The sequence below is a fragment of the Somniosus microcephalus genome, unplaced genomic scaffold (assembly GCF_052327205.1).
Source record: "Somniosus microcephalus isolate GS21.2 unplaced genomic scaffold, FLI_Smic_1.0 scaffold487, whole genome shotgun sequence".
In the NCBI taxonomy this organism is placed as follows: Eukaryota; Metazoa; Chordata; class Chondrichthyes; order Squaliformes; family Somniosidae; genus Somniosus; species Somniosus microcephalus.
In genome coordinates, this window is record NW_028225674.1 from 81,452 (window position 1) to 109,215 (window position 27,764).

The 27,764-nt window shown below is 59.3% G+C and overlaps 2 protein-coding genes across 5 annotated transcripts in view; both read left to right on the forward strand.

Annotated features, from left to right (window-relative positions):
• Positions 1-27,764, forward strand: part of sardh (sarcosine dehydrogenase) — a 157,209-nt gene that overhangs the window by 74,554 nt on the left and 54,891 nt on the right. The window lies entirely within an intron of this gene.
• Positions 1,828-7,005, forward strand: LOC147081732 (uncharacterized). The gene is made up of 2 exons (XM_085980740.1): positions 1,828-4,017; positions 6,289-7,005. The coding sequence occupies exon 1, from the start codon at positions 2,670-2,672 to the stop codon at positions 3,681-3,683; it is 1,014 nt and encodes a 337-aa protein (XP_085836866.1). The 5' UTR covers positions 1,828-2,669; the 3' UTR covers positions 3,684-4,017; positions 6,289-7,005.

A 27,764-nucleotide genomic window follows, 5' to 3' on the forward strand; every position in this document is an offset into this window, starting at 1 on the left:
GAGCGGGTGGGTGGGGTTGAGGGATTGGGGAGCGGGTGGGTGGGGTTGAGGGATTGGGGAGCGGGTGGGTGGGGTTGAGGGATTGGGGAGAGGGTGGGTGGGGTTGAGGGATTGGGGAGCGGGTGGGTGGGGTTGCGGGATTGGGGAGCGGGTGGGTGGGGTTGAGGGATTGGGGAGCGGGTGGGTGGGTGGGGTTGAGGGATTGGGGAGCGGGTGGGTGGGGTTGAGGGATTGGGGAGCGGGTGGGTGGGGTTGAGGGATTGGGGAGCGTGTGGGTGGGGTTGAGGGATTGGGGAGCGGGTGGGTGGGGTTGAGGGATTGGGGGGTGGGTGGGGTTGCGGGATTGGGGAGCGGGTGGGTGGGGTTGAGGGATTGGGGAGCGGGTGGGTGGGGTTGAGGGATTGGGGAGAGGGTGGGTGGGTTTGAGGGATTGGGGAGCGGGTGGGTGGGGTTGAGGGATTGGGGAGAGGGTGGGTGGGTGGGGTTGAGGGATTGGGGAGCGGGTGGGTGGGGTTGAGGGATTGGGGAGCGGGTGGGTGGGGTTGAGGGATTGGGGAGAGGGTGGGTGGGGTTGAGGGATTGGGGAGAGGGTGGGTGGGGTTGAGGGATTGGGGAGAGGGTGGGTGGGTGGGGTTGACACAGTGGGTGTGATATTTATTCAGGGTTTGTTGGAAACCCGTTGCTTCGTGCCCAGTGTGAAAATGTGTTACTCTTATAGGATGTGCACTAGAGTGGAGATGCAATGGTGAATCTGTAATGAACCTCAGTAAGATCATAGTTCAAGACTCTGTTTCTGTCTCTCTGTTTCTTTCGCTCCCTCCGCCTCTCCCTCCGCCTCTCCCTCCCCCTCTCCCTCTCCCTCCCTCTCTCCCCCCCTCTCCCCCCCTCTCCCCCCCACCCTCTCCCTTCCGCTCCCTCTCCCTCCCTCAATCTCTCTCTCCCTCAATCTCTCTCTCCCTCAATCCCTCTCTCCCTCAATCTCTCTCTCTCCCTCAATCTCTCTCTCCCTCAATCTCTCTCTCCCTCAATCTCTCTCTCCCTCAATCTCTCTCTCCCTCAATCTCTCTCTCCCTCAATCTCCCTCTCCCTCAATCGCTCTCTCCCTCAATCTCTTGCTCCCTCAATCTCTCGCTCCCTCAATCTCCCTCTCCCTCAATCTCTCTCTCCCTCAATCTCTCTCTCCCTCAATCTCTCTCTCCCTCAATCTCTCTCTCCCTCAATCTCCCTCTCCCTCAATCTCTCGCTCCCTCAATCTCTCTCTCCCTCAATCTCTCTCTCCCTCAATCTCTCTCCCTCAATCGCTCTCTCCCTCAATCGCTCTCTCCCTCAATCGCTCTCTCCCTCAATCGCTCTCTCCCTCAATCGCTCTCTCCCTCAATCGCTCTCTCCCTCAATCGCTCTCTCCCTCAATCGCTCTCTCCCTCAATCGCTCTCTCCCTCAATCGCTCTCTCCCTCAATCGCTCTCTCCCTCAATCTCTCTCTCCCTCAATCTCTCTCTCCCTCAATCTCTCCCTCAATCTCTCCCTCAATCTCTCCCTCAATCTCTCTCTCCCTCAATCTCTCACTCCCTCAATCTCTCTCTCCCTCAATCTCTCTCTCCCTCAATCCCTCTCTCCCTCAATCTCTCTCTCTCCCTCAATCTCTCTCTCCCTCAATCTCTCTCTCCCTCAATCTCTCTCTCCCTCAATCTCTCTCTCCCTCAATCTCTCTCTCCCTCAATCTCCCTCTCCCTCAATCGCTCTCTCCCTCAATCTCTTGCTCCCTCAATCTCTCGCTCCCTCAATCTCCCTCTCCCTCAATCTCTCTCTCCCTCAATCTCTCTCTCCCTCAATCTCTCTCTCCCTCAATCTCTCTCTCCCTCAATCTCTCTCTCCCTCAATCTCCCTCTCCCTCAATCTCTCGCTCCCTCAATCTCTCTCTCCCTCAATCTCTCTCTCCCTCAATCTCTCTCCCTCAATCGCTCTCTCCCTCAATCGCTCTCTCCCTCAATCGCTCTCTCCCTCAATCGCTCTCTCCCTCAATCGCTCTCTCCCTCAATCGCTCTCTCCCTCAATCGCTCTCTCCCTCAATCGCTCTCTCCCTCAATCGCTCTCTCCCTCAATCGCTCTCTCCCTCAATCGCTCTCTCCCTCAATCGCTCTCTCCCTCAATCTCTCTCTCCCTCAATCTCTCTCTCCCTCAATCTCTCCCTCAATCTCTCCCTCAATCTCTCTCTCCCTCAATCTCTCACTCCCTCAATCTCTCCCTCAATCTCTCTCTCCCTCAATCTCTCGCTCCCTCAATCTCCCTCTCCCTCCCTCAATCTCTCTCTCCCTCAATCTCTCTGGTAAACCACTTTTGTTGTTCACTATCGTTACACTATAGTTATCACTGTTATATCGTTACTCTATGGTTATCACTGTTCACACTGTTGTATCACTATAATACGAGGTCGCCTCTTGTCACGCTGTTATACCTGGGCTGACCACTGCTGACTCCGCCCATGGCTCCACCTACCTGCCCAGGTATAAAGGTGGTCGACTGGCTGGTATTCCTCCTTGTTGGATCCAATCACCCACGAGGGTGGGCTCTGTTATTTAGCCAATAAAAACCTATAGTTACTTTCTTAACTCGTCGCTTTTCATTGGATGAATTGATAGGTATATCAATTTTATTGGCTAAATTTTAAAATGTCGACACTTGAGCAGTCAAACGACCAGCCAAGCGACCAGCCAGACGCCCAGCTACAACAGCCACAGCAGCCAGCCTGGCTGCGAGCCCTCCGACCACCGTACCTGGATCTAAACCCACAGGCAGCAAACTCAGCCCTCGACTTCGAACACTGGCTGAGCTGTTTCGAATCCTACCTGGGAGAATCCGGAGTGCCTCAGAAATCCATGCTAAGAGTTCTGACCGCCCAAGTGAGCCCTAAAGTATTCGCACTCATCCGGGACCTTAAAACATACGAAGCCGCCATCAACCTGCTGAAACAACAGTACCGGAGCCCGGTAAACTCCATGTATGCCAGACACCTCCTAAGATCCCGCCCGCAACAGCCAGGAGAGTCGGTAGATGAATTTTTACGGGCGCTACAAGCGCTCGGCAGGGACTGTGACTTTAAAGCGGTATCAGCGGCAGAAAATACTGAAGATAATGTCCGCGATGCCTTCGTGAAAGGCCTGCGGTCCGACTACGCACGGCAAAGACTTCTTGAAGCAAAGGACCTTGACCTGAACACAGCTGCAGCCCTCGCTCGCTCCCTAGAAGTGGCCCATCGGGACCTCGAGGCGTACTCCAGGTACAGTAATTTGCGACCCTGGGACTCGGGACCGACCCCGACCGCGATACCCCTCGCAGCGCCGCCCCTGGGACCTACCTCTGCGTCGGCGTCCCGGACCCGATCGGGACCGCCACCCCCGGTACCGGCTGCGACTTCGGACCCCCGCGATCGGGCCGCCGGCTGCTTCTTCTGCGGCCAGGCGAAACATCCTAGGGCGCGCTGCCCAGCGAGAAACGCGACGTGCTCAAGCTGCCTGAAGAAAGGCCACTTTGCTAAGGCCTGCAGAGGCCAACAGAGATCAGCAGAGGCCAACAGAGATCAGCAGAGGCCAACAGAGATCAACAGAGGCCAGCAGTGCCTCATGCGAGTTGTGGGGGCGGCCATCTTCCATCAAGGCCACAGATGCCAGCATCCCCACGTGTGAGCCATGGGGGCGGCCATCTTTGATCCAGGCAACCGACACCAGCAGTGCCTCATGTGAGTTGTGGGGGCAGCCATCTTCTCCGCCATTTTGTCCAACCTCGTGGGCGCCGCCATTTTACCCTCCACGCTCGACCGCCACCTCGCCTCCGGACTCGACCACCGCCTCACCCGCAGACTACGGCAGCTCGCTGAGCCACACACTAGCCTCCGTCACACTGGACCAAGCCCGCCCGCACCACCTGTCCAAGTCCATGATGGACATCAAAGTAAACGGCCGCGCCACGACCTGCCTGTTCGACAGCGGAAGCACGGAGAGTTTCATCCACCCAGACACGGTGAGCCACTACTCCCTCACTGTCCGGCCAACGCGCAACCGGATCTCGATGGCATCGAGGTCCCACGCCACAGACATCAGCGGCTACTGTGTCGTGACCCTGTCGGTTAAGGGCACGGAGTATAAAAATTTTAAACTCCTCGTCCTCCCCCAGCTCTGCGCTGCCGTCCTACTAGGGCTGGACTTCCAATCCCACCTCCAAAGCGTCACTCTAGCATACGGCGGACCCCTCCCCCCACTCACAGTCGACAACCAGCAGCCTTTAAACCGCCCACCGCGTAACACCTGCGGCCTATCCACCCTCAAGGTCCCGCCACCTTCCCTGTTCGCTAACCTCACCCCCGACTGCAAACCCGTCGCTTCCAAGAGCAGGCGGTACAGCGCCGGGGACAGAGCCTTCATTAGCTCTGAGGTGCAGCGTCTCCTGAAGGAGGGCATCATCGAGGGGAGCAGCAGCCCCTGGCGTGCCCAGGTCGTGGTCGTTAAGACCGGCAATAAAAACCGCCTGGTCATCGACTACAGCCAGACCATAAACAGGTACACCCAGCTGGACGCAAACCCCCTTCCCCGCATATCTGATATGGTCAATCAGATTGCACAATACCGAGTATTCTCTACCATCGACCTTAAGTCGGCCTACCACCAACTCCCTATCCGCCCTGAGGACCGCCAGTATACCGCCTTCGAGGCGAATGGCCGCCTCTACCACTTCCTTAGGGTTCCCTTCGGCGTCACCAACCGGGTTTCGGTCTTCCAAAGGGAGATGGACCGGATGGTTGACCAGAACGGGCTGCACGCCACGTTCCCCTATCTAGATAACGTCACCATCTGCGGCCGCGACCGGCAGGACCATGATGTTAATCTGGAGAGATTCCTCCGTACGGCCCAACGGCTGAACCTCACCTACAATAAGGAGAAATGTGTGTTTAACACCTCACGCCTTGCCATCCTCGGCTGCGTAGTAGAGGACGGACTCATCGGCCCCGACCCCGAAAGAATGCGCCCCCTCATGGAGTTACCCCTCCCCCACTGCCCAAAGGCGCTGAAGAGAACCCTGGGGCTCTTCGCCTACTATGCCTAATGGGTGCCCAATTATGCGGACAAAGCCAGACCCCTCATGAAGTCCACATCCTTCTCCCTTACGGAGGAAGCGTGCGCTGCCTTCTCCCTCATTAAGGGAGACATTGCTAAGGCCACAATGCACGCGGTGGATGAGTCCATCCCCTTCCAAGTGGAGAGCGATGCATCCGACTTCGCCCTAGCCGCTACCCTTAACCAGGAGGGGGAGACCGGTGGCCTTCTTCTCAAGGACCCTACAGGGCCCTGAGATCCGACACTCGTCGGTCGAGAAGGAGGCCCAGGCGATTGTGGAGGCTGTACGACGCTGGAGGCACTACCTGGCAGGCAAACGATTTACCCTCCTCAGCGACCAGCGTTCGGTCGCTTTTATGTTTAATAACAAGCTGAGGGGTAAAATCAAGAACGACAAGATCTTGAGGTGGAGAATCGAACTCTCCACCTATGATTATGATATCTTGTACCGGCCAGGTAAGCTGAACGAACCCCCTGATGCTCTATCACGAATTACATGCGCCAACGCGCAAATTGATAGACTTCAGACCCTCCACAACGACCTCTGCCACCCCGGAGTCACCAGACTTTACCACTTCATTAAGGCCCGCAACCTGCCCTACTCCATCGAGGAGGTCAGGACCATGACCAGGAACTGCCAGACCTGTGCCGAGTGCAAACCGCATTTCTTTAGGCCGGACAGAGCAAGCCTGATCAAGGCCACCCGCCCCTTCGAGCGCTTGAGCATCGATTTTAAGGGGCCCCTCCCGTCCTCTGACCGTAATGTGTACTTCCTCAACATTGTTGATGAGTACTCCCGTTTCCCCTTCGCCTTCCCCTGCCCAGACATGACCAGTACCACGGTCATTAAATGCCTGAACGACCTCTTCGCCTTGTTCGGGTTCCCAAACTATATACATAGTGACCGGGGCTCCTCCTTCATGAGCGAGGAACTCCGCCAGTTCCTACTAGCAAGAGGTATTGCTGCAAGCAGGACCACCAGCTACAACCCTCGAGGGAACGGCCAGGTGGAAAGAGAGAACGCGACTGTATGGAAGGCCGTCCTCTTAGCCTTAAAGTCTAAGGGCCTCCCAACCTCCCGCTGGCAGGAAGTCCTCCCGGCAGCGCTGCATTCCATCCGGTCACTACTTTGCACTGCCATTAACGCCACCCCCCATGAACGAATGTTTGTCTTCCCCAGGAAGTCAACAACGGGAACCACACTACCAACCTGGCTGACCTCTCCGGGGCCCGTCCTGCTGCGAAAGCACGTGAGGGCCCATAAAACGGACCCCCTGGTCGAGAGGGTGAACCTCCTGCACGCCAACTCTCAGTACGCCTATGTGGCACACCCAGACGGGCGGGAGGACACAGTCTCCTTGCGCACCCTCGGGCATTCCGGAGACACCACCTTCACCCCCCCCCACCCCCCCCCCCCCGATTCCAGACCAGGTAGACGGCATGCCGGAACCCCACGAACCCTCGCCGACCACGCAGACACCAGCATCACCACCGGAGAATGCAACACCGCCGCTGCGACGATCGGAAAGGCTTACGAGGCCCCCGGACAGACTGACATACCAGAACTGGTAGTACACATCACCCCGCCGGACTCAAATCTAAACAAGGGGTGAATGTGGTAAACCACTTTTATCGTTCACTATCGTTACACTATAGTTATCACTGTTATATCGTTACTCTATGGTTATCACTGTTCACACTGTTGTATCACTATACGAGGTCGCCTCTTGTCACGCTGTTATACCTGGGCTGACCACTGCTGACTCCGCCCATGGCTCCACCTACCTGCCCAGGTATAAAGGTGGTCGACTGGCTGGTATTCCTCCTTGTTGTAGCCGATCACCCACGAGGGTGGGCTCTGTTTTTAGCCAATAAAAACCTATAGTTACTATCTTAACTCGTCGCTTTTCATTGGATGAATTGATAGGTATACCACTCTCCCTCCCTCAATCTCCCTCTCCCTCAATCTCCCTCTCCCTCAATCTCTCTCTCCCTCAATCTCAATCTCCCTCTCCCTCAATCTCCCTCTCCCTCAATCTCCCTCCCTCAATCTCTCTCTCCCTCAATCTCCCTCTCCCTCAATCTCTCTCTCCCTCAATCTCCCTCAATCTCCCTCTCCCTCAATCTCTCTCTCCCTCAATCTCCCTCAATCTCTCTCTCCCTCAATCTCCCTCTCCCTCAATCTCCCTCAATCTCTCTCTCCCTCAATCTCTCTCTCCCTCAATCTCCCTCTCCCTCAATCTCTCTCTCCCTCAATCTCCCTCTCCCTCAATCTCCCTCAATCTCCCTCTCCCTCAATCTCCCTCTCCCTCAATCTCTCGCTCCCTCAATCTCTCTCTCCCTCAATCTCTCTCTCCCTCAATCTCCCTCTCCCTCAATCTCTCTCTCCCTCAATCTCCCTCTCCCTCAATCTCCCTCAATCTCTCTCTCCCTCAATCTCTCTCTCCCTCAATCTCTCGCTCCCTCAATCTCTCGCTCCCTCAATCTCTCGCTCCCTCAATCTCTCGCTCCCTCAATCTCTCGCTCCCTCAATCTCTCGCTCCCTCAATCTCTCGCTCCCTCAATCTCTCGCTCCCTCAATCTCTCGCTCCCTCAATCTCTCGCTCCCTCAATATCTCTCTCCCTCAATCTCTCTCTCCCTCAATCTCCCTCTCCCTCAATCTCCCTCTCCCTCAATCTCCCTCTCCCTCAATCTCCCTCTCCCTCAATCTCCCTCTCCCTCAATCTCCCTCTCCCTCAATCTCCCGCTCCCTCAATCTCCCGCTCCCTCAATCTCCCGCTCCCTCAATCTCCCGCTCCCTCAATCTCCCGCTCCCTCAATCTCCCGCTCCCTCAATCTCCCGCTCCCTCAATCTCTCTCTCCCTCAATCTCTCTCTCCCTCAATCTCTCTCTCCCTCAATCTCTCTCTCCCTCAATCTCTCGCTCCCTCAATCTCTCGCTCCCTCAATCTCTCGCTCCCTCAATCTCTCGCTCCCTCAATCTCCCTCTCCCTCAATCTCCCTCTCCCTCAATCTCCCTCTCCCTCAATCTCCCTCTCCCTCAATCTCCCTCTCCCTCAATCTCCCTCTCCCTCAATCTCCCTCTCCCTCAATCTCCCTCTCCCTCAATCTCCCTCTCCCTCAATCTCCCGCTCCCTCAATCTCCCGCTCCCTCAATCTCCCGCTCCCTCAATCTCCCGCTCCCTCAATCTCTCTCTCCCTCAATCTCTCTCTCCCTCAATCTCTCTCTCCCTCAATCTCTCTCTCCCTCAATCTCTCTCTCCCTCAATCGCTCTCTCCCTCAATCGCTCTCTCCCTCAATCTCTCTCTCCCTCAATCTCTTCCTCCCTCAATCTCTCTCTCCCTCAATCTCTCAATCACTCCCTCCCTCAATCTCTCCCTCCCTCAATCTCTCTCTCCCTCAATCTCTCTCTCCCTCAATCTCCCTCTCCCTCAATCTCTCTCTCCCTCAATCTCTCTCTCCCTCAATCTCCCTCTCCCTCAATCTCCCTCTCCCTCAATCTCTCCCTCAATCTCTCTCTCCCTCAATCTCTCTCTCCCTCAGTCTCTCGTTCCCTCAATCTCTCGTTCCCTCACTCTCTCTCTCCCTCAATCACTCTCTCCCTCAATCTCTCCCTCCCTCAATCTCTCTCTCCCTCAATCTCTCTCTCCCTCAATCTCTCTCTCCCTCAATCTCCCTCTCCCTCAATCTCTCTCTCCCTCTCTCCCTCAATCTCTCTCTCCCTCAATCTCCCTCTCCCTTAATCTCCCTCTCCCCCAATCTCTCCCTCAATCTCTCTCTCCCTCAGTCTCTCGTTCCCTCAATCTCTCTCTCCCTCAATCTCCCTCTCCCTCAATCTCCCTCTCCCTCAATCTCCCTCTCCCTCAATCTCTCCCTCAATCTCTCTCTCCCTCAGTCTCTCGTTCCCTCAATCTCTCGCTCCCTCCCTCGCTCTCTTTCTCGCGCTCCCTCTCCCTCCCTCCCTCACGCGCACACTCTGATATTCACAGTGGCAGAAAGTGGGTAGTGGCGTTCACAAGGATCAGTGCTGGGATCACTGTTGTTCACAATTTATATTAACGATTTAGACTTTGGAATCAAAAACACAATTTCTAAGTTTGCGGATGACACCATATTCGGGGGGATAGTCAATACCAAGGAGGACTGCAACTCGCCAAGGCTTCTTCGGCAGCACCTCCCAAACCCGCGACCTCTTCCACCTAGAAGGACAAGGCAGCAGGCGCATGGGAACACCACCACCTCCAAGTCACACACCACCCTGACTTAGAAGTATATCGGCGTTCCTTCATCGTCGCTGGACCAAAATCCTGGAACTCCCTCCCCAACAGCACTGTGGGAGCACCTTCACCACACGGACTGCAGCGGTTCAAGAAGGCGGCTCACCACCACCTTCTCAAGGGCAATTAGGGATGGCCAATAAATGCTGGCCTTGCCAGCGATGTCCACATCCCATGAACGAATAAAAAAAACAATTACAGGAGGACATTAAAAACTTGCAGAATGGTCATATAATTGGCAAATGAAGTTCAACACAGATAAATGTGAGGTATTAGATTTTGGTATGAAGCATAGGGAGATCACTTATTACAGGAAACTCTCGTGTAACGGCACATAAATATCCGGAATTCTCTATTAACCGGCAAAATTCTTACTCCGAAAACACCTCAATAACCGGAAATGTTGCCGAGTCCGAGTCTCCCGCGGTGACCGAGTTAGTCAGTGGGGGTAGTTCTCCAAACTGCCACTACTCGGCTTCTTGGCGCTGCCGGGAGTCGGAACACCTCAGTAACAGGAGTCTGACTCTCCCGCGCTGCCGGGAGTCGGAACACCTCAATAACAGGAGTCTGACTCTCCCGCGCTGCCGGGAGTCGGAACACCTCAGTAACAGGAGTCTGACTCTCCCGCGCTGTCGGAAGTCGGAACACCTCAATAACAGGAGTCTGACTCTCCCGCGCTGTCGGGAGTCGGAACACCTCAGTAACAGGAGTCGGACTCTCCCGCGCTGTCGGGAGTCGGAACACCTCAGTAACAGGAGTCGGACTCTCCCGCGCTGTCGGGAGTCGGAACACCTCAGTAACAGGAGTCGGACTCTCCCGCGCTGTCGGAAGTCGGAACACCTCAGTAACAGGAGTCGGACTCTCCCGCGCTGCCGGGAGTCGGAACACCTCAGTAACAGGAGTCGGACTCTCCCGCGCTGCCAGGAGTCGGAACACCTCAATAACAGGAGTCGGACTCTCCCGCGCTGTCGGAAGTCGGAACACCTCAGTAACAGGAGTCTGACTCTCCCGCGCTGCCGGGAGTCGGAACACCTCAGTAACAGGAGTCTGACTCTCCCGCGCTGCCGGGAGTCGGAACACCTCAGTAACAGGAGTCTGACTCTCCCGCGCTGTCGGGAGTCGGAACACCTCAATAACAGGAGTCTGACTCTCCCGCGCTGCCGGGAGTCGGAACACCTCAATAACAGGAGTCTGACTCTCCCGCGCTGCCGGGAGTCGGAACACCTCAGTAACAGGAGTCTGACTCTCCCGCGCTGTCGGAAGTCGGAACACCTCAGTAACAGGAGTCGGACTCTCCCGCGCTGCCGGGAGTCGGAACACTTCAATAACAGGAGTCTGACTCTCCCGCGCTGCCGGGAGTCGGAACACCTCAGTAACAGGAGTCTGACTCTCCCGCGCTGTCGGGAGTCGGAACACCTCAGTAACAGGAGTCTGACTCTCCCGCGCTGCCGGGAGTCGGAACACTTCAGTAACAGGAGTCTGACTCTCCCGCGCTGCCGGGAGTCGGAACACCTCAGTAACAGGAGTCTGACTCTCCCGCGCTGCCGGGAGTCGGAACACCTCAATAACAGGAGTCGGACTCTCCCGCGCTGCCGGGAGTCGGAACACCTCAGTAACAGGAGTCTGACTCTCCCGCGCTGCCGGGAGTCGGAACACCTCAATAACAGGAGTCTGACTCTCCCGCGCTGCCGGGAGTCGGAACACCTCAATAACAGGAGTCTGACTCTCCCGCGCTGCCGGGAGTCGGAACACCTCAGTAACAGGAGTCGGACTCTCCCGCGCTGCCGGGAGTCGGAACACCTCAGTAACAGGAGTCGGACTCTCCCGCGCTGCCGGGAGTCGGAACACCTCAATGACAGGAGTCTGACTCTCCCGCGCTGCCGGGAGTCGGAACACCTCAGTAACAGGAGTCTGACTCTCCAACGCTGTCGGAAGTCGGAACACCTCAGTAACAGGAGTCGGACTCTCCCGCGCTGCCGGGAGTCGGAACACCTCAGTAACAGGAGTCTGACTCTCCCGCGCTGTCGGGAGTCGGAACACCTCAGTAACAGGAGTCTGACTCTCCCGCGTTGTCGGAAGTCAGAACACCTCAGTAACAGGAGTCGGACTCTCCCGCGCTGCCGGGAGTCGGAACACCTCAGTAACAGGAGTCGGACTCTCCCGCGCTGCCGGGAGTCGGAACACCTCAATGACAGGAGTCTGACTCTCCCGCGCTGCCAGAAGTCGGAACACCTCAATGACAGGAGTCTGACTCTCCCGCGCTGCCGGGAGTCGGAACACCTCAGTAACAGGAGTCGGACTCTCCCGCGCTGCCGGGAGTCGGAACACCTCAATAACAGGAGTCTGACTCTCCCGCGCTGCCGGGAGTCGGAACACCTCAGTAACAGGAGTCTGACTCTCCCGCGCTGCCGGGAGTCGGAACACCTCAATAACAGGAGTCTGACTCTCCCACGCTGCCGGAAGTCGGAACACCTCAGTAACAGGAGTCTGACTCTCCCGCGCTGCCGGGAGTCGGAACACCTCGGTAACAGGAGTCTGACTCTCCCGCGCTGTCGGGAGTCGGAACACCTCAATAACAGGAGTCGGACTCTCCCGCGCTGTCGGAAGTCGGAACACCTCAATAACAGGAGTCTGACTCTCCCACGCTGCCGGGAGTCGGAACACCTCAGTAACAGGAGTCGGACTCTCCCGCGCTGCCGGGAGTCGGAACACCTCAGTAACTGGAGTCTGACTCTCCCACGCTGTCGGGAGTCGGAACACCTCAGTAAATGGAGTCGGACTCTCCCGCGCTGCCGGGAGTCGGAACACCTCAGTAACAGGAGTCTGACTCTCCCGCGCTGCCGGGAGTCGGAACACCTCAATAACAGGAGTCTGACTCTCCCGCGCTGCCGGGAGTCGGAACACCTCAGTAACAGGAGTCTGACTCTCCCGCGCTGCCGGGAGTCGGAACACCTCAGTAACAGGAGTCTGACTCTCCCGCGCTGTCGGGAGTCGGAACACCTCAATAACAGGAGTCGGACTCTCCCGCGCTGCCGGGAGTCGGAACACCTCAATAACAGGAGTCTGACTCTCCCGCGCTGCCGGGAGTCGGAACACCTCAGTAACAGGAGTCTGACTCTCCCACGCTGCCGGGCGTCGGAACACCTCAATGACAGGAGTCGGACTCTCCCGCGCTGCCGGGAGTCGGAAAACCTCAGTAACAGGAGTCTGACTCTCCCGCGCTGTCGGGAGTCGGAACACCTCAGTAACAGGAGTCGGACTCTCCCGCGCTGCCGGGAGTCGGAACACCTCAGTAACAGGAGCCTGACTCTCCCGCGCTGCCGGGAGTCGGAACACCTCAATAACAGGAGTCTGACTCTCCCGCGCTGTCGGGAGTCGGAACACCTCAGTAACAGGAGTCTGACTCTCCCGCGCTGTCGGGAGTCGGAACACCTCAGGAACAGGAGTCTGACTCTCCCGCGCTGTCGGAAGTCGGAACACCTCAGTAACAGGAGTCTGACTCTCCCGCGCTGTCGGGAGTCGGAACACCTCAGTAACAGGAGTCGGACTCTCCCGCGCTGCCGGGAGTCGGAACACCTCAATAACAGGAGTCTGACTCTCCCGCGCTGCCGGGAGTCGGAACACCTCAATAACAGGAGTCTGACTCTCCCGCGCTGCCGGGAGTCGGAACACCTCAGTAACAGGAGTCGGACTCTCCCGCGCTGTCGGAAGTCGGAACACCTCAGTAACAGGAGTCGGACTCTCCCGCGCTGCCGGGAGTCGGAACACCTCAGTAACAGGAGTCTGACTCTCCCGCGCTGCCGGGAGTCGGAACACCTCAGTAACAGGAGTCGGACTCTCCCGCGCTGTCGGAAGTCGGAACACCTCAGTAACAGGAGTCGGACTCTCCCGCGCTGCCGGGAGTCGGAACACTTCAATAACAGGAGTCTGACTCTCCCGCGCTGTCGGGAGTCGGAACACCTCAGTAACAGGAGTCTGACTCTCCCGCGCTGCCGGGAGTCGGAACACCTCAGTAACAGGAGCCTGACTCTCCCGCGCTGCCGGGAGTCGGAACACCTCAATAACAGGAGTCTGACTCTCCCGCGCTGCCGGGAGTCGGAACACCTCAGTAACAGGAGTCGGACTCTCCCGCGCTGCCGGGAGTCGGAACACCTCAATAACAGGAGTCTGACTCTCCCGCGCTGCCGGGAGTCGGAACACCTCAATAACAGGAGTCTGACTCTCCCGCGCTGCCGGGAGTCGGAACACCTCAGTAACAGGAGTCGGACTCTCCCGCGCTGTCGGAAGTCGGAACACCTCAGTAACAGGAGTCGGACTCTCCCGCGCTGTCGGGAGTCGGAACACCTCAGTAACAGGAGTCGGACTCTCCCGCGCTGCCGGGAGTCGGAACACCTCAATAACAGGAGTCGGACTCTCCCACGCTGCCGGGAGTCGGAACACCTCAATAACAGGAGTCTGACTCTCCCGCGCTGCCGGGAGTCGGAACACCTCGGTAACAGGAGTCTGACTCTCCCACGCTGCCGGGAGTCGGAACACCTCAATAACAGGAGTCTGACTCTCCCGCGCTGCCGGGAGTCGGAACACCTCGGTAACAGGAGTCGGACTCTCCCGCGCTGCCGGGAGTCGGAACACCTCAGTAACAGGAGTCTGACTCTCCCGCGCTGCCGGGAGTCGGAACACCTCAATAACAGGAGTCTGACTCTCCCGCGCTGCCGGGAGTCGGAACACCTCAATAACAGGAGTCGGACTCTCCCACGCTGTCGGAAGTCGGAACACCTCAATAACAGGAGTCGGACTCTCCCACGCTGCCGGGAGTCGGAACACCTCAGTAACAGGAGTCAGACTCTCCCGCGCTGCCGGAAGTCGGAACACCTCAGTAACAGGAGTCTGACTCTCCCGCGCTGTCGGGAGTCGGAACACCTCGGTAACAGGAGTCTGACTCTCCCGCGCTGTCGGAAGTCGGAACACCTCAATAACAGGAGTCTGACTCTCCCGCGCTGTCGGGAGTCGGAACACCTCAATAACAGGAGTCTGACTCTCCCGCGCTGTCGGAAGTCGGAACACCTCAATAACAGGAGTCTGACTCTCCCACGCTGCCGGGAGTCGGAACACCTCAATAACAGGAGTCTGACTCTCCCGCGCTGCCGGGAGTCGGAACACCTCAGTAACAGGAGTCTGACTCTCCCGCGCTGTCGGGAGTCGGAACACCTCGGTAACAGGAGTCTGACTCTCCCGCGCTGTCGGAAGTCGGAACACCTCAATAACAGGAGTCTGACTCTCCCGCGCTGCCGGGAGTCGGAACACCTCAATAACAGGAGTCTGACTCTCCCGCGCTGCCGGTAGTCGGAAAACCTCAGTAACAGGAGTCTGACTCTCCCGCGCTGCCGGGAGTCGGAACACCTCAGTAACAGGAGTCTGACTCTCCCGCGCTGCCGGGAGTCGGAACACCTCAGGAACAGGAGTCGGACTCTCCCACGCTGCTGGGAGTCAGAACACCTCGGTAACAGGAGTCTGACTCTCCCGCGCTGTCGGAAGTCGGAACACCTCAGTAACAGGAGTCTGACTCTCCCGCGCTGCCGGGAGTCAGAACACCTCAGTAACAGGAGTCGGACTCTCCCGCGCTGTCGGAAGTCGGAACACCTCAGTAACAGGAGTCGGACTCTCCCGCGCTGCCGGGAGTCGGAACACCTCAGTAACAGGAGTCGGACTCTCCCGCGCTGCCAGGAGTCGGAACACCTCAGTAACAGGAGTCTGACTCTCCCGCGCTGCCGGGAGTCGGAACACCTCAGTAACAGGAGTCTGACTCTCCCGCGCTGCCGGGAGTCGGAACACCTCAGTAACAGGAGTCTGACTCTCCCGCGCTGTCGGGAGTCGGAACACCTCAATAACAGGAGTCTGACTCTCCCGCGCTGCCGGGAGTCGGAACACCTCAATAACAGGAGTCTGACTCTCCCGCGCTGCCGGGAGTCGGAACACCTCAGTAACAGGAGTCTGACTCTCCCGCGCTGTCGGAAGTCGGAACACCTCAGTAACAGGAGTCGGACTCTCCCGCGCTGCCGGGAGTCGGAACACTTCAATAACAGGAGTCTGACTCTCCCGCGCTGCCGGGAGTCGGAACACCTCAGTAACAGGAGTCGGACTCTCCCGCGCTGTCGGAAGTCGGAACACCTCAGTAACAGGAGTCTGACTCTCCCGCGCTGCCGGGAGTCGGAACACCTCAGTAACAGGAGTCTGACTCTCCCGCGCTGCCGGGAGTCGGAACACCTCAGTAACAGGAGTCTGACTCTCCCGCGCTGTCGGGAGTCGGAACACCTCAATAACAGGAGTCTGACTCTCCCGCGCTGCCGGGAGTCGGAACACCTCAATAACAGGAGTCTGACTCTCCCGCGCTGCCGGGAGTCGGAACACCTCAGTAACAGGAGTCTGACTCTCCCGCGCTGTCGGAAGTCGGAACACCTCAGTAACAGGAGTCGGACTCTCCCGCGCTGCCGGGAGTCGGAACACTTCAATAACAGGAGTCTGACTCTCCCGCGCTGCCGGGAGTCGGAACACCTCAGTAACAGGAGTCGGACTCTCCCGCGCTGTCGGGAGTCGGAACACCTCAGTAACAGGAGTCTGACTCTCCCGCGCTGTCGGGAGTCGGAACACCTCAGTAACAGGAGTCTGACTCTCCCGCGCTGCCGGGAGTCGGAACACCTCAGTAACAGGAGTCTGACTCTCCCGCGCTGCCGGGAGTCGGAACACTTCAGTAACAGGAGTCTGACTCTCCCGCGCTGCCGGGAGTCGGAACACCTCAGTAACAGGAGTCTGACTCTCCCGCGCTGCCGGGAGTCGGAACACCTCAATAACAGGAGTCGGACTCTCCCGCGCTGCCGGGAGTCGGAACACCTCAGTAACAGGAGTCTGACTCTCCCGCGCTGCCGGGAGTCGGAACACCTCAGTAACAGGAGTCGGACTCTCCCGCGCTGCCGGGAGTCGGAACACCTCAATGACAGGAGTCTGACTCTCCCGCGCTGCCAGAAGTCGGAACACCTCAATGACAGGAGTCTGACTCTCCCGCGCTGCCGGGAGTCGGAACACCTCAGTAACAGGAGTCTGACTCTCCCACGCTGTCGGAAGTCGGAACACCTCAGTAACAGGAGTCGGACTCTCCCGCGCTGCCGGGAGTCGGAACACCTCAGTAACAGGAGTCTGACTCTCCCGCGCTGTCGGGAGTCGGAACACCTCAGTAACAGGAGTCTGACTCTCCCGCGCTGTCGGAAGTCAGAACACCTCAGTAACAGGAGTCGGACTCTCCCGCGCTGCCGGGAGTCGGAACACCTCAGTAACAGGAGTCGGACTCTCCCGCGCTGCCGGGAGTCGGAACACCTCAATGACAGGAGTCTGACTCTCCCGCGCTGCCAGAAGTCGGAACACCTCAATGACAGGAGTCTGACTCTCCCGCGCTGCCGGGAGTCGGAACACCTCAGTAACAGGAGTCTGACTCTCCCACGCTGTCGGAAGTCGGAACACCTCAGTAACAGGAGTCGGACTCTCCCGCGCTGCCGGGAGTCGGAACACCTCAGTAACAGGAGTCTGACTCTCCCGCGCTGCCGCGAGTCGGAACACCTCAATAACAGGAGTCTGACTCTCCCACGCTGCCGGGAGTCGGAACACCTCAATAACAGGAGTCTGACTCTCCCGCGCTGCCGGAAGTCGGAACACCTCAGTAACAGGAGTCTGACTCTCCCGCGCTGCCGGGAGTCGGAACACCTCGGTAACAGGAGTCTGACTCTCGCGCGCTGTCGGGAGTCGGAACACCTCAATAACAGGAGTCGGACTCTCCCGCGCTGTCGGAAGTCGGAACACCTCAATAACAGGAGTCTGACTCTCCCGCGCTGCCGGGAGTCGGAACACCTCAGTAACAGGAGTCTGACTCTCCCGCGCTGCCGGGAGTCGGAACACCTCAATAACAGGAGTCTGACTCTCCCGCGCTGCCGGGAGTCGGAACACCTCAGTAACAGGAGTCTGACTCTCCCGCGCTGCCGGGAGTCGGAACACCTCAGTAACAGGAGTCTGACTCTCCCGCGCTGTCGGGAGTCGGAACACCTCAATAACAGGAGTCGGACTCTCCCGCGCTGCCGGGAGTCGGAACACCTCAATAACAGGAGTCTGACTCTCCCGCGCTGCCGGGAGTCGGAACACCTCAGTAACAGGAGTCTGACTCTCCCACGCTGCCGGGCGTCGGAACACCTCAATGACAGGAGTCGGACTCTCCCGCGCTGCCGGGAGTCGGAAAACCTCAGTAACAGGAGTCTGACTCTCCCGCGCTGTCGGGAGTCGGAACACCTCAGTAACAGGAGTCGGACTCTCCCGCGCTGCCGGGAGTCGGAACACCTCAGTAACAGGAGTCGGACTCTCCCGCGCTGCCGGGAGTCGGAACACCTCAATAACAGGAGTCTGACTCTCCCGCGCTGCCGGGAGTCGGAACACCTCAGTAACAGGAGCCTGACTCTCCCGCGCTGCCGGGAGTCGGAACACCTCAATAACAGGAGTCTGACTCTCCCGCGCTGTCGGGAGTCGGAACACCTCAGTAACAGGAGTCTGACTCTCCCGCGCTGTCGGGAGTCGGAACACCTCAGGAACAGGAGTCTGACTCTCCCGCGCTGTCGGAAGTCGGAACACCTCAGTAACAGGAGTCTGACTCTCCCGCGCTGTCGGGAGTCGGAACACCTCAGTAACAGGAGTCGGACTCTCCCGCGCTGCCGGGAGTCGGAACACCTCAATAACAGGAGTCTGACTCTCCCGCGCTGCCGGGAGTCGGAACACCTCAATAACAGGAGTCTGACTCTCCCGCGCTGCCGGGAGTCGGAACACCTCAGTAACAGGAGTCGGACTCTCCCGCGCTGTCGGAAGTCGGAACACCTCAGTAACAGGAGTCGGACTCTCCCGCGCTGCCGGGAGTCGGAACACCTCAGTAACAGGAGTCTGACTCTCCCGCGCTGCCGGGAGTCGGAACACCTCAGTAACAGGAGTCTGACTCTCCCGCGCTGTCGGGAGTCGGAACACCTCAATAACAGGAGTCTGACTCTCCCGCGCTGCCGGGAGTCGGAACACCTCAATAACAGGAGTCTGACTCTCCCGCGCTGCCGGGAGTCGGAACACCTCAGTAACAGGAGTCTGACTCTCCCGCGCTGTCGGAAGTCGGAACACCTCAGTAACAGGAGTCGGACTCTCCCGCGCTGCCGGGAGTCGGAACACTTCAATAACAGGAGTCTGACTCTCCCGCGCTGCCGGGAGTCGGAACACCTCAATAACAGGAGTCGGACACTCCCGCGCTGCCGGGAGTCGGAACACCTCAATAACAGGAGTCTGACTCTCCCGCGCTGCCGGGAGTCGGAACACCTCAATAACAGGAGTCTGACTCTCCCGCGCTGCCGGGAGTCGGAACACCTCAGTAACAGGAGTCTGACTCTCCCGCGCTGTCGGGAGTCGGAACACCTCAATAACAGGAGTCTGACTCTCCCGCGCTGCCGGGAGTCGGAACACCTCAATAACAGGAGTCTGACTCTCCCGCGCTGTCGGGAGTCGGAACACCTCAGTAACAGGAGTCGGACTCTCCCGCGCTGCCGGGAGTCGGAACACCTCAATAACAGGAGTCGGACTCTCCCACGCTGCCGGGAGAGTCGGAACACCTCAGTAACAGGAGTCTGACTCTCCCGCGCTGCCGGGAGTCGGAACACCTCAATAACAGGAGTCGGACTCTCCCACGCTGCCGGGAGAGTCGGAACACCTCAGTAACAGGAGTCTGACTCTCCCGCGCTGCCGGGAGTCGGAACACCTCAGTAACAGGAGTCTGACTCTCCCGCGCTGCCGGGTGTCGGAACACCTCAATAACAGGAGTCTGACTCTCCCGCGCTGCCGGGAGTCGGAAAACCTCAATAACAGGAGCCTGACTCTCCCGCGCTGCCGGGAGTCGGAAAACCTCAGTAACAGGAGTCTGACTCTCCCGCGCTGCCGGGAGTCGGAACACCTCAATGACAGGAGTCTGACTCTCCCGCGCTGCCGGGAGTCGGAACACCTCAATGACAGGAGCCTGACTCTCCCGCGCTGCCGGGTGTCGGAACACCTCAATAACAGGAGTCGGACTCTCCCGCGCTGCCGGGTGTCGGAACACCTCAGTAACAGGAGCCTGACTCTCCCACGCTGTCGGGAGTCGGAACACCTCAGTAACGGGAGTCGGACTCTCCCGCGCTGCCGGGTGTCGGAACACCTCAGTAACGGGAGTCGGACTCTCCCGCGCTGCCGGGAGTCGGAACACCTCAGTAACAGGAGTCGGACTCTCCCACGCTGCCGGGAGTCGGAACACCTCAGTAACAGGAGTCTGACTCTCCCGCGCTGCCGGGAGTCGGAACACCTCAGTAACAGGAGTCGGACTCTCCCGCGCTGCCGGGAGTCGGAACACCTCAATAACAGGAGTCTGACTCTCCCGCGCTGCCGGGAGTCGGAACACCTCAGTAACAGGAGTCTGACTCTCCCGCGCTGCCGGGAGTCGGAACACCTCAATAACAGGAGTCTGACTCTCCCGCGCTGCCGGGAGTCGGAACACCTCAATAACAGGAGTCTGACTCTCCCGCGCTGCCGGGAGTCGGAACACCTCAGTAACAGGAGTCGGACTCTCCCGCGCTGCCGGGAGTCGGAACACCTCAATAACAGGAGTCTGACTCTCCCGCGCTGCCGGGAGTCAGAACACCTCAGTAACAGGAGTCTGACTCTCCCGCGCTGCCGGGAGTCGGAACACCTCAATAACAGGAGTCTGACTCTCCCGCGCTGCCGGGAGTCGGAACACCTCAATAACAGGAGTCTGACTCTCCCGCGCTGCCGGGAGTCGGAACACCTCAGTAACAGGAGTCGGACTCTCCCGCGCTGCCGGGAGTCGGAACACCTCGGTAACAGGAGTCTGACTCTCCCGCGCTGCCGGGAGTCGGAACACCTCAGTAACAGGAGTCTGACTCTCCCACGCTGCCGGGAGTCGGAACACCTCAATAACAGGAGTCTGACTCTCCCGCGCTGTCGGGAGTCGGAACACCTCGGAACAGGAGTCTGACTCTCCCGCGCTGTCGGGAGTCCGAACACCTCAATAACAGGAGTCGGACTCTCCCGCGCTGCCGGGAGTCGGAACACCTCAATAACAGGAGTCTGACTCTCCCGCGCTGCCGGGAGTCGGAACACCTCAGTAACAGGAGTCGGACTCTCCCGCGCTGCCGGGAGTCGGAACACCTCAGTAACAGGAGTCGGACTCTCCCACGCTGCCGGGAGTCGGAAAACCTCAATAACAGGAGTCTGACTCTCCCGCGCTGCCGAAAGTCCGAACACCTCAATAACAGGAGTCTGACTCTCCCGCGCTGCCGGGAGTCGGAACACCTCGGTAACAGGAGTCTGACTCTCCCACGCTGTCGGGAGTCGGAACACCTCAGTAACAGGAGTCTGACTCTCCCGCGCTGCCGGGAGTCGGAACACCTCAATAACAGGAGTCTGACTCTCCCGCGCTGCCGGGAGTCGGAACACCTCGGTAACAGGAGTCTGACTCTCCCGCGCTGCCGGGAGTCGGAACACCTCAATAACAGGAGTCTGACTCTCCCGCGCTGCCGGGAGTCGGAACACCTCAATAACAGGAGTCGGACTCTCCCGCGGTGCCGGGAGTCGGAACACCTCAGTAACAGGAGTCTGACTCTCCCGCGCTGCCGGGAGTCGGAACACCTCAGTAACAGGAGTCGGACTCTCCCGCGCTGCCGGGAGTCGGAACACCTCAATAACAGGAGTCTGACTCTCCCGCGCTGCCGGGAGTCAGAACACCTCAGTAACAGGAGTCTGACTCTCCCGCGCTGCCGGGAGTCGGAACACCTCAATAACAGGAGTCTGACTCTCCCGCGCTGCCGGGAGTCGGAACACCTCAATAACAGGAGTCTGACTCTCCCGCGCTGCCGGGAGTCGGAACACCTCAGTAACAGGAGTCGGACTCTCCCGCGCTGCCGGGAGTCGGAACACCTCGGTAACAGGAGTCTGACTCTCCCGCGCTGCCGGGAGTCGGAACACCTCAGTAACAGGAGTCTGACTCTCCCACGCTGCCGGGAGTCGGAACACCTCAATAACAGGAGTCTGACTCTCCCGCGCTGTCGGGAGTCGGAACACCTCGGAACAGGAGTCTGACTCTCCCGCGCTGTCGGGAGTCCGAACACCTCAATAACAGGAGTCGGACTCTCCCGCGCTGCCGGGAGTCGGAACACCTCAATAACAGGAGTCTGACTCTCCCGCGCTGCCGGGAGTCGGAACACCTCAGTAACAGGAGTCGGACTCTCCCGCGCTGCCGGGAGTCGGAACACCTCAGTAACAGGAGTCGGACTCTCCCACGCTGCCGGGAGTCGGAAAACCTCAATAACAGGAGTCTGACTCTCCCGCGCTGCCGAAAGTCCGAACACCTCAATAACAGGAGTCTGACTCTCCCGCGCTGCCGGGAGTCGGAAAACCTCAATAACAGGAGTCTGACTCTCCCGCGCTGCCGGGAGTCGGAACACCTCGGTAACAGGAGTCTGACTCTCCCACGCTGTCGGGAGTCGGAACACCTCAATAACAGGAGTCTGACTCTCCCGCGCTGCCGGGAGTCGGAACACCTCAATAACAGGAGTCGGACTCTCCCGCGCTGCCGGGAGTCGGAACACCTCAGTAACAGGAGTCTGACTCTCCCGCGCTGCCGGGAGTCGGAACACCTCGGTAACAGGAGTCTGACTCTCCCGCGCTGCCGGGAGTCGGAACACCTCAGTAACAGGAGTCTGACTCTCCCGCGCTGCCGGGAGTCGGAACACCTCAATAACAGGAGTCTGACTCTCCCGCGCTGCCGGGAGTCGGAACACCTCAGTAACAGGAGTCTGACTCTCCCGCGCTGCCGGGAGTCGGAACACCTCAGTAACAGGAGTCTGACTCTCCCGCGCTGTCGGGAGTCGGAACACCTCAATAACAGGAGTCGGACTCTCCCGCGCTGCCGGGAGTCGGAACACCTCAATAACAGGAGTCTGACTCTCCCGCGCTGCCGGGAGTCGGAACACCTCAGTAACAGGAGTCTGACTCTCCCACGCTGCCGGGCGTCGGAACACCTCAATGACAGGAGTCGGACTCTCCCGCGCTGCCGGGAGTCGGAAAACCTCAGTAACAGGAGTCTGACTCTCCCGCGCTGTCGGGAGTCGGAACACCTCAGTAACAGGAGTCGGACTCTCCCGCGCTGCCGGGAGTCGGAACACCTCAGTAACAGGAGTCGGACTCTCCCGCGCTGCCGGGAGTCGGAACACCTCAATAACAGGAGTCTGACTCTCCCGCGCTGCCGGGAGTCGGAACACCTCAGTAACAGGAGCCTGACTCTCCCGCGCTGCCGGGAGTCGGAACACCTCAATAACAGGAGTCTGACTCTCCCGCGCTGTCGGGAGTCGGAACACCTCAGTAACAGGAGTCTGACTCTCCCGCGCTGTCGGGAGTCGGAACACCTCAGGAACAGGAGTCTGACTCTCCCGCGCTGTCGGAAGTCGGAACACCTCAGTAACAGGAGTCTGACTCTCCCGCGCTGTCGGGAGTCGGAACACCTCAGTAACAGGAGTCGGACTCTCCCGCGCTGCCGGGAGTCGGAACACCTCAATAACAGGAGTCTGACTCTCCCGCGCTGCCGGGAGTCGGAACACCTCAATAACAGGAGTCTGACTCTCCCGCGCTGCCGGGAGTCGGAACACCTCAGTAACAGGAGTCGGACTCTCCCGCGCTGTCGGAAGTCGGAACACCTCAGTAACAGGAGTCGGACTCTCCCGCGCTGCCGGGAGTCGGAACACCTCAGTAACAGGAGTCTGACTCTCCCGCGCTGCCGGGAGTCGGAACACCTCAGTAACAGGAGTCTGACTCTCCCGCGCTGTCGGGAGTCGGAACACCTCAATAACAGGAGTCTGACTCTCCCGCGCTGCCGGGAGTCGGAACACCTCAATAACAGGAGTCTGACTCTCCCGCGCTGCCGGGAGTCGGAACACCTCAGTAACAGGAGTCTGACTCTCCCGCGCTGTCGGAAGTCGGAACACCTCAGTAACAGGAGTCGGACTCTCCCGCGCTGCCGGGAGTCGGAACACTTCAATAACAGGAGTCTGACTCTCCCGCGCTGCCGGGAGTCGGAACACCTCAATAACAGGAGTCGGACACTCCCGCGCTGCCGGGAGTCGGAACACCTCAATAACAGGAGTCTGACTCTCCCGCGCTGCCGGGAGTCGGAACACCTCAATAACAGGAGTCTGACTCTCCCGCGCTGCCGGGAGTCGGAACACCTCAGTAACAGGAGTCTGACTCTCCCGCGCTGTCGGGAGTCGGAACACCTCAATAACAGGAGTCTGACTCTCCCGCGCTGCCGGGAGTCGGAACACCTCAATAACAGGAGTCTGACTCTCCCGCGCTGTCGGGAGTCGGAACACCTCAGTAACAGGAGTCGGACTCTCCCGCGCTGCCGGGAGTCGGAACACCTCAATAACAGGAGTCGGACTCTCCCACGCTGCCGGGAGAGTCGGAACACCTCAGTAACAGGAGTCTGACTCTCCCGCGCTGCCGGGAGTCGGAACACCTCAATAACAGGAGTCGGACTCTCCCACGCTGCCGGGAGAGTCGGAACACCTCAGTAACAGGAGTCTGACTCTCCCGCGCTGCCGGGAGTCGGAACACCTCAGTAACAGGAGTCTGACTCTCCCGCGCTGCCGGGTGTCGGAACACCTCAATAACAGGAGTCTGACTCTCCCGCGCTGCCGGGAGTCGGAAAACCTCAATAACAGGAGCCTGACTCTCCCGCGCTGCCGGGAGTCGGAAAACCTCAGTAACAGGAGTCTGACTCTCCCGCGCTGCCGGGAGTCGGAACACCTCAATGACAGGAGTCTGACTCTCCCGCGCTGCCGGGAGTCGGAACACCTCAATGACAGGAGCCTGACTCTCCCGCGCTGCCGGGTGTCGGAACACCTCAATAACAGGAGTCGGACTCTCCCGCGCTGCCGGGTGTCGGAACACCTCAGTAACAGGAGCCTGACTCTCCCACGCTGTCGGGAGTCGGAACACCTCAGTAACGGGAGTCGGACTCTCCCGCGCTGCCGGGTGTCGGAACACCTCAGTAACGGGAGTCGGACTCTCCCGCGCTGCCGGGAGTCGGAACACCTCAGTAACAGGAGTCGGACTCTCCCACGCTGCCGGGAGTCGGAACACCTCAGTAACAGGAGTCTGACTCTCCCGCGCTGCCGGGAGTCGGAACACCTCAGTAACAGGAGTCGGACTCTCCCGCGCTGCCGGGAGTCGGAACACCTCAATAACAGGAGTCTGACTCTCCCGCGCTGCCGGGAGTCGGAACACCTCAGTAACAGGAGTCTGACTCTCCCGCGCTGCCGGGAGTCGGAACACCTCAATAACAGGAGTCTGACTCTCCCGCGCTGCCGGGAGTCGGAACACCTCAATAACAGGAGTCTGACTCTCCCGCGCTGCCGGGAGTCGGAACACCTCAGTAACAGGAGTCGGACTCTCCCGCGCTGCCGGGAGTCGGAACACCTCAATAACAGGAGTCTGACTCTCCCGCGCTGCCGGGAGTCAGAACACCTCAGTAACAGGAGTCTGACTCTCCCGCGCTGCCGGGAGTCGGAACACCTCAATAACAGGAGTCTGACTCTCCCGCGCTGCCGGGAGTCGGAACACCTCAATAACAGGAGTCTGACTCTCCCGCGCTGCCGGGAGTCGGAACACCTCAGTAACAGGAGTCGGACTCTCCCGCGCTGCCGGGAGTCGGAACACCTCGGTAACAGGAGTCTGACTCTCCCGCGCTGCCGGGAGTCGGAACACCTCAGTAACAGGAGTCTGACTCTCCCACGCTGCCGGGAGTCGGAACACCTCAATAACAGGAGTCTGACTCTCCCGCGCTGTCGGGAGTCGGAACACCTCGGAACAGGAGTCTGACTCTCCCGCGCTGTCGGGAGTCCGAACACCTCAATAACAGGAGTCGGACTCTCCCGCGCTGCCGGGAGTCGGAACACCTCAATAACAGGAGTCTGACTCTCCCGCGCTGCCGGGAGTCGGAACACCTCAGTAACAGGAGTCGGACTCTCCCGCGCTGCCGGGAGTCGGAACACCTCAGTAACAGGAGTCGGACTCTCCCACGCTGCCGGGAGTCGGAAAACCTCAATAACAGGAGTCTGACTCTCCCGCGCTGCCGAAAGTCCGAACACCTCAATAACAGGAGTCTGACTCTCCCGCGCTGCCGGGAGTCGGAACACCTCGGTAACAGGAGTCTGACTCTCCCACGCTGTCGGGAGTCGGAACACCTCAGTAACAGGAGTCTGACTCTCCCGCGCTGCCGGGAGTCGGAACACCTCAATAACAGGAGTCTGACTCTCCCGCGCTGCCGGGAGTCGGAACACCTCGGTAACAGGAGTCTGACTCTCCCGCGCTGCCGGGAGTCGGAACACCTCAATAACAGGAGTCTGACTCTCCCGCGCTGCCGGGAGTCGGAACACCTCAATAACAGGAGTCGGACTCTCCCGCGGTGCCGGGAGTCGGAACACCTCAGTAACAGGAGTCTGACTCTCCCGCGCTGCCGGGAGTCGGAACACCTCAGTAACAGGAGTCGGACTCTCCCGCGCTGCCGGGAGTCGGAACACCTCAATAACAGGAGTCTGACTCTCCCGCGCTGCCGGGAGTCAGAACACCTCAGTAACAGGAGTCTGACTCTCCCGCGCTGCCGGGAGTCGGAACACCTCAATAACAGGAGTCTGACTCTCCCGCGCTGCCGGGAGTCGGAACACCTCAATAACAGGAGTCTGACTCTCCCGCGCTGCCGGGAGTCGGAACACCTCAGTAACAGGAGTCGGACTCTCCCGCGCTGCCGGGAGTCGGAACACCTCGGTAACAGGAGTCTGACTCTCCCGCGCTGCCGGGAGTCGGAACACCTCAGTAACAGGAGTCTGACTCTCCCACGCTGCCGGGAGTCGGAACACCTCAATAACAGGAGTCTGACTCTCCCGCGCTGTCGGGAGTCGGAACACCTCGGAACAGGAGTCTGACTCTCCCGCGCTGTCGGGAGTCCGAACACCTCAATAACAGGAGTCGGACTCTCCCGCGCTGCCGGGAGTCGGAACACCTCAATAACAGGAGTCTGACTCTCCCGCGCTGCCGGGAGTCGGAACACCTCAGTAACAGGAGTCGGACTCTCCCGCGCTGCCGGGAGTCGGAACACCTCAGTAACAGGAGTCGGACTCTCCCACGCTGCCGGGAGTCGGAAAACCTCAATAACAGGAGTCTGACTCTCCCGCGCTGCCGAAAGTCCGAACACCTCAATAACAGGAGTCTGACTCTCCCGCGCTGCCGGGAGTCGGAAAACCTCAATAACAGGAGTCTGACTCTCCCGCGCTGCCGGGAGTCGGAACACCTCGGTAAAAGGAGTCTGACTCTCCCACGCTGTCGGGAGTCGGAACACCTCAGTAACAGGAGACTGACTTTCCCGCGCTGCCGGGAGTCGGAACACCTCAATAACAGGAGTCTGACTCTCCCGCGCTGCCGGGAGTCGGAACACCTCGGTAACAGGAGTCTGACTCTCCCGCGCTGCCGGGAGTCGGAACACTTCAATAACAGGAGTCTGACTCTCCCGCGCTGCCGGGAGTCGGAACACCTCAATAACAGGAGTCGGACTCTCCCGCGGTGCCGGGAGTCGGAACACCTCAGTAACAGGAGTCTGACTCTCCCGCGCTGTCGGAAGTCGGAACACCTCAGTAACAGGAGTCTGACTCTCCCGCGCTGCCGGGAGTCGGAACACCTCAATAACAGGAGTCTGACTCTCCCGCGCTGCCGGGAGTCGGAACACCTCAATGACAGGAGTCGGACTCTCCCGCGCTGCCGGGAGTCGGAACACCTCAATAACAGGAGTCGGACTCTCCCGCGCTGCCGGGAGTCGGAACACCTCAATGACAGGAGTCGGACTCTCCCTCGCTGCCGGGAGTCGGAACACCTCAATAACAGGAGTCGGACTCTCCCGCGCTGCCGGGAGTCGGAACACCTCAGTAACAGGAGTCGGACTCTCCCGCGCTGCCGGGAGTCGGAACACCTCAATAACAGGAGTCGGACTCTCCCGCGCTGCCGGGAGTTGGAACACCTCGGTAACAGGAGTCTGACTCTCCCACGCTGCCGGGAGTCGGAACACCTCAGTAACAGGAGTCGGACTCTCCCGCGCTGTCGGGAGTCGGAACACCTCAATGACAGGGGTCTGACTCTCCCGCGCTGCCGGGAGTCGGAACACCTCAGTAACAGGAGTCGGACTCTCCCGCGCTGCCGGGAGTCGGAACACCTCAATAACAGGAG